Source organism: Cucurbita pepo, chromosome LG16 (assembly GCF_002806865.2).
Source record: "Cucurbita pepo subsp. pepo cultivar mu-cu-16 chromosome LG16, ASM280686v2, whole genome shotgun sequence".
Classification (NCBI taxonomy): Eukaryota; Viridiplantae; Streptophyta; class Magnoliopsida; order Cucurbitales; family Cucurbitaceae; genus Cucurbita; species Cucurbita pepo.
Genome location: NC_036653.1, coordinates 5,450,230 through 5,456,390, shown reverse-complemented (window position 1 = coordinate 5,456,390; position 6,161 = coordinate 5,450,230). Strand labels below are relative to the sequence as shown.

The following is a 6,161-nucleotide window of genomic DNA, read 5'->3' as shown; positions in this document are numbered from 1 at the left end:
CATCCCCCCCCTTTTGTTTAGAACTGTGTTTATATATACAAGCTTTATGTGTTCAGTATGGCGATCCACTTGAGGAAAAACAATGAAGCAACCAAGATCTTGTTGCAAATTGTACAAGTTTTATGTGTTCATTATGCCTGTATGTTAGTCAATTCATGTTTTCTCCTCTAGTTTAGGACAGTCCTCGTCCTCTTAGGAGATTGCCAGAGACTTTGGAGCTCCCACTGGACACTACTTATTGTTTGTACATTGAATTGATTGTCTTAATATCTCCGGCACTCACATCGGGGTGGGTCTGCACAGGCCTCAACTCACCCTCTTCGACAAGCCCACATGGAAGACAAACGACATTGTTGGATCATCTTCTTCCAAGAATTGAAACGTAGAAGATAGAATAGAAACTTTCTTTCTTCCATTTCTTTTATTTCCCATTGTTTCAGGTGAACTTTCCTCTTCTTCCATGATCTGAAAGGTTAGTATTTCAGTTTGTTATCTCTTTATGCCATGGAATGTGGCTATTATTTATTAGATTCTGTTCCAATCACCAACTTGAACTTGTGATTTTTTGGGCATCTGATTCACTCAATTTCAGAAATGCAGGACCCACATGTTCACCTTGGCTAATAGACAAAAGCCATAAAGTAAAGAAAAAATTGGAGCAGTTGAAAAACCGACCAAACATTCCCATGTGGACCCTCTCTCTAATAGAGTCGAATCAAGTACTTTTCTTGCTAACTCTCTTTCAATTAGAAAGAACATTCATTAGTTACGAGAACAACCATCCCTCTAGCCTTTGTCGTTGCTTCACTCCCCATTGTTGCTCGAAACGATGTTTTTATCTTATATTTTTAAGTTTAACCATTGTGGAGGCGGGAAAACAACCCAAATATTTCATATTTGATCGTGTGATTGTTGAATTCATTATTTAATAAGAGATGTTTTGATCGAAAAATTTATATCATGAACGATTGAATTAAATCTAAAAAGGAATTCTAGGTGCAGTCGATATAAGGAATTCCAGGTGCAACCACTGTAATGCTACTATATAATGCATTCCAACATCAAACAGGTAAGGGTTACGTGATTTCAGTGTCTTGTCACTTTGAATCCCTTGTTCTCCTCTCGTTCTTCTCAAATGGGCTCTCTGTTCTTCTCAAATGGGTCTGAACAATCATACAATGAATCTATATCAGTTTAATAATCAAACTATATGAATTCGGTAGTGGAAAATTCCAAGAAGAAATATGGAAGGAGGTAAATCCTCCTCTTCCAACCATGCCATGTCTTCTTCAATTCTAGCATCTCAGCACATATCAAATACTCCCCTCCAAGCATCTCAACACATATCAAATACTCTAGCTGAACAGATCTCAGCACATATCAAATACTCTAGTTGAAGAGAGCAAGCTTGTCGAGCAAGCTATCAAATACTCCAGTTTCCAGCATCTCAGCACATACCAAATACTCTAGTTGAACAGAGCAATCTGTCGAGCAAACTATCAAATACTCCAGTTTCCGCCATCTCAACACATATCATATACTCTAGCTGAATAGAGCAAGCCTGTCTATATGAACAGAGTAAGCTATCAAATACTCCATCCAGCTTCTAGCATCTCAGCACATATCAAATACTCTATATGAACAGAGCAAACCTGTCTATATGAATAGAGCAAGTCTGTCTATAAATTTAACGACAAGAAAGTAGCAAATAGTGGATTACATGAGAAGGGAACCTGTCTATATGAACAAAGCAAGTCTGTCTATAAATTTAACGACAAGAAGTAGTAGCAAATAGTGGATTACATGAGAAGGGAAGCGTAGACTACTTTAAGCTATGTTTTAGATGGGGATGGAGACAAAAACATGATCTCGACAAACAAATGCAACTGAACTTATTATTTTTTTTTTTTGTGAAATATCACCTCCATTGGAAAGAGTAACGAAACATTCTTGAGAAGGGAGAAGGGTGTGGAAACCTCCTGGGAGAAGCCGAAAGGGAAATAGACAATATCTGTCGTGACTTTGGGCTTGAACGGCTACAAATGGTATGAGAGTCAGATACCGAGTCACCTCCGTTCCCTGAATCGCCCAATCCATTTCATCCATTGATACATCTTGCGTGGCTCGTTTCGCTTGCTATTCATATGATCAATGAAATTCTCCAAGACATTCAACTGAAAAAATTATCGACAAAATTGCCTCCACTCACCTGCATTCTCTAAGTAGCCGAAGCCCAATACAATCCCATTTTGGGCCGACTGTCCGATGGGCCCATTTATTATTTCTATTCCGATAATTTTGTTTTCTCACACAATTAAATTTTTCCTCTTAATTTTTTTAATTAAAAAATAGTTGTAATATCCAAAATACAACAATTTAATATTTATACATCAATCAATATATCCTAATTGTTTAGCTTTCATGTTAATTTTAGCAAACACTAATTTACTTAATATTATAATTAATTTGGATGATAATTCGTAACATTTATTTTAAATCTAACAAGAATCAATTATCATTAGTTGATTTTAAAATATAATTTAATTCAATTTTAATAAATATTAGAGCCTTGTTAAGTAAATTGTGGACAAAAATAATTAAAATTGTGTCACGTATGAATAAAAAAGTATACATTTATGCCAAATTATTGGATAATGTTATTATTAAAATGTCTATATTAATAATACATTATTATCCCTTCATTATTAATTTATTGGACAATATATTTTTATTAATTTTTTTTTATATCTCATTTATTGATATTAGATTTTTTTTTTTTTTTTTTAAATTGTTCTTTTAACACTTTTCAAATATTATATATATTAACTTTAACGGTAACCGGTAATCCCTCCTTATCTGCCGTTTGAATAGCTCCACTCGTGAATCTCAATACGTTGACTTATTTACCCTGCGTAATACCTACTTTACCCTTCCATTTTCTTGAATTTGACCGAATTTCATATTTTATTGGCTGGAAAAATAATAAATAATAGATGACTGATAGCATTGTTCAGAAGTGGGACCCACTTGCCATGTAGGATAAAACCGTTGATCAGAGTGGGACCCACTTTAACAAACGGTGCGTTAATTTATTTATTTTTCCACAAGTCACACGTGTGATTTATTTATTTATTTATATTTAAAAAAAAGAGATAGAAGGGCAGTTTAGTCTTTTCAATGGGTTTCTGTTTTCGGAAATACAGGCGCATTTCTCATAATTTACCGCGATTTTCTATAACGACCCGTAATTTTAAAAGAAGAAAATAAATAAATAAATAAATAAATCGAATATAAAGTTTTATTTATTTATTTATTTATTTATTTTAAATTGACCAATTATTTTACGATAAATACGATTTTTAAGAGAGTGAGGAAGTGGTCGTCGTATTTAAATTTTGTGATTATTATATATATAAATAAATAAATAATTAAATTAATTTGAAGAAAATCCAATCCCCTCTGTCATCTTGCTGTCTATATAAGAATGGCGTCGTTCTCAGTGTGAAGAACAGATTCATATAAACTTAACACAGAAACAAGATCATCAAGTAACAGATCGCTTGTTTCTTGAATCCTCAATTTCCTGTTTGTTCTTGATTCTTTCTTGTTCTTCCGTTTAGGATTTACGGAGCAAAATGGAATTACCAGAGCCAACAAATTTATTGTTTCAAAGAATCTGCGAAATGGATGCGGAATGTGCGACCACGATCATCGAGTACATTATTCTAAACACCGACGATCGCGATATGATCCGATTGGCCTTCTGTCCTGATACTGTTCTTCAATCTTTCATCGAAGACGCCAAATCCGACCTAGGAATCACTGAAATGGTGTCCTCTGCGCTATCCCCTGTTTCGATTTCCGACCCCTATTTTCCCTTATCCGTGTACCGCCGCGACCCTTCCTCTCGATTGTTCCCCTCCGAGTCCTACTCCGATTTGGACATTCAAAATCCTATGCAGTTTCTTTCCCTGGAGGATCAATTCGAATCGGTGAATCCGGTTGGGCTGCGGGGGTTTCCGTTTAAGATTTGTCACTATTTCCGCAAAGGATATTGTAAGCACGGGAGTAAATGCAGGTATTTCCACGGGCAAGTTAAGGCGGCGAATGCGAATCACGAGCAGCGAGTTATTCTTCGTGGTAAGGCGCTTGAAAACCTGGAAATGGAAATCGTTGGGCTTCTGAAATCCCGTCGAGGGAGTCCGATTTCAATCGCGTCTCTGCCGATGGTTTATTATGATTTCTACGGCAAGAATCTTCAAGCCGACGGGTATCTTACTGAAGGCCGTGGATTTGGGAGGGCTTGTTTTAGCCTCACTAGACTTCTCTCTAGTTTGAACTCCATTTGTGTTCTTGACAGGTTAATTCTCCGTTTCTTGTTTGTAATTTCATGGCTTCTTTGTTTGTTTCATCTCTAAATTTAGGGTTTCTTTTAGGCCACATGGGCAACATTCGTTAATCTTGGTCGAGGATATTGGAAAGCACATAGATTCCTCTGAAAACATTGCTCGACAGATTTACATTACATTTCCAGCTGCTAGTACTTTCACAGAACAGGATGTTTCAAACTACTTCGAGTAAGAATGTGAAAAATTTATATGAATCTTGTTGATCTTGGGTATGTTTATTTACTGAATTTATGCTGTTCTTTAAGCAAATATGGACCTGTTCAAGATGTTAAGATACCATACCAACAGACCAGGATGTATGGTTTTGTAACATTCGTTTATGCTGAGACAGCCAGACATGTTCTCTCAGTCAGAACTACTCATTTTGTCTGTGGTGCTCAAGTTCTTGTTAAGCCCTACAAGGAGAAGTCTAGGCTTATACAGAGGTAGTTTTAACAGCATTTTGAGAAGGGAAGGCTGGTTATTTTGTGAAAATTTGAACCTAAAACATGTTTTGTTGTTTGTACAGAAATAATGCTGAAAACAACAGTGAAGGAAACATGGAAGAAGCAAATTCTAGTAAGGAAAAACAGTGTCATTTGGTTGTTTCGGAATCCCTTTTCTTGCATGTTTGAACCATATGCTCAAATTACTTGCAGTGCCAAGAGCTACTAATGATTCACTGACAAGGATTCTGATTGATGAAAATGAGCTACAGCGACAACGCTCTGAGCTTCTTTTGTCATTGGTGGATTCAACAAACGAATGGACACGTTCATCAGGTCTCGAAGCTTAATTTTCAAAAACTAAATCGATATATCATAGGAGACTATGATCTGTTTGGGTTTGGTTGTGGACTGTTTTTCTTATAGCATTGTGTTTAGGCAATGCAGAAGGGCCAGAACTGGGGGACCTGTTATCCACTGATCAGCAGCAGCATGAACAACTACCTTCATTGACTGACCAAGCTGATGATGATAGGTTTGTTAAAAAGGCTATGTGATTTGTGGTTTACATTGCTGTTTGCTAAGCAATGTGATGACACTGTGGTTTTGCAGCACAACACAAGAGGTTGATCTACCGGAGAGCCCGTTTGCAGCTCCGACGAGGAGGTGAATTCGAACCGAGTTTATAGATGAAGATGTTGATAGAATAAGAAGAAGATACAAGACTACTACATTTTCCCCCCCACAATCGGTTTAGTTTACGACAGATTTTATGTGTTTGTTTTTGGTTTCTAATAGGTAGAAGAAAAGTGGATTATTCTGACTAAGAAAGTAAGAGGAGTAGAGATGGATTTGTTTTGTTTTTCTAAGAAAACTTTGCCATTTCCTAGGATAGTGTGTTTTGATCTACTTTTTTTCTATTTAGTTCAAGGAAATGGTGTAAATGAAAGACATAATGTCTGCAACTCAAATAAATGACTTAGTTTGCAATAAGTGTGCGACTGCACTGCCAGTAGATATCCGATCAGATTCTAGATGGTACTTGACGTTAGTTGAAGTAGGCTTAAACTCTCTCCGTAATAGATGCATACTAGTTAAAATGAGTCAAAGTGGACTTGGGCTGTTACAAACGATTGGAGAGGTGAATGAAGCATGAAGCATAAAGCATTTCTTACGATGGTGTGGATCAATTAAGCAATTATTCAGTTTTTTGTTGAGGCCTATCTTATGGAGGATCAACGATCAACCTCACAGTGAGGACAAGCGTGTTGAACCTAGTGCCTCAGGTTACTTCCTTTTAAATGGGTTTTTCAAGAACATATACACT

General features: G+C 36.4%; 1 protein-coding gene across 2 annotated transcripts; it reads left to right on the top strand.

The window, feature by feature from the left end:
* The first annotated feature begins 3,498 nt into the window (after positions 1–3,498).
* LOC111776943 (zinc finger CCCH domain-containing protein 18-like) lies at positions 3,499–5,827 on the top strand. 2 transcript variants are annotated; one of them, XM_023656364.1, is made up of 7 exons: positions 3,499–4,360; positions 4,437–4,577; positions 4,655–4,834; positions 4,918–4,967; positions 5,048–5,170; positions 5,282–5,369; positions 5,447–5,827. In XM_023656364.1, the coding sequence occupies exons 1-7, from the start codon at positions 3,636–3,638 to the stop codon at positions 5,502–5,504; spliced, it is 1,365 nt and encodes a 454-aa protein (XP_023512132.1). In that variant the 5' UTR covers positions 3,499–3,635; the 3' UTR covers positions 5,505–5,827. The 2 variants fall into 2 exon arrangements, with proteins under 2 accessions (XP_023512132.1, XP_023512131.1); XM_023656363.1 differs by having other exon boundaries at positions 3,500–4,360; positions 5,273–5,369.
* Positions 5,828–6,161: the final 334 nt, after the last annotated feature.

Coding starts and splice junctions, on each gene's coding strand:
- LOC111776943 (XM_023656363.1), top strand. CDS start 3,636: ATGGAATTACCAGAGCCAACAAATTTATTGTTTCAAAGAATCTGCGAA. Junction 4,361..4,436: donor TCCATTTGTGTTCTTGACAG/GTTAATTCTCCG, acceptor GGTTTCTTTTAG/GCCACATGGGCAACATTCGT. Junction 4,968..5,047: donor CATGGAAGAAGCAAATTCTA/GTAAGGAAAAAC, acceptor AATTACTTGCAG/TGCCAAGAGCTACTAATGAT.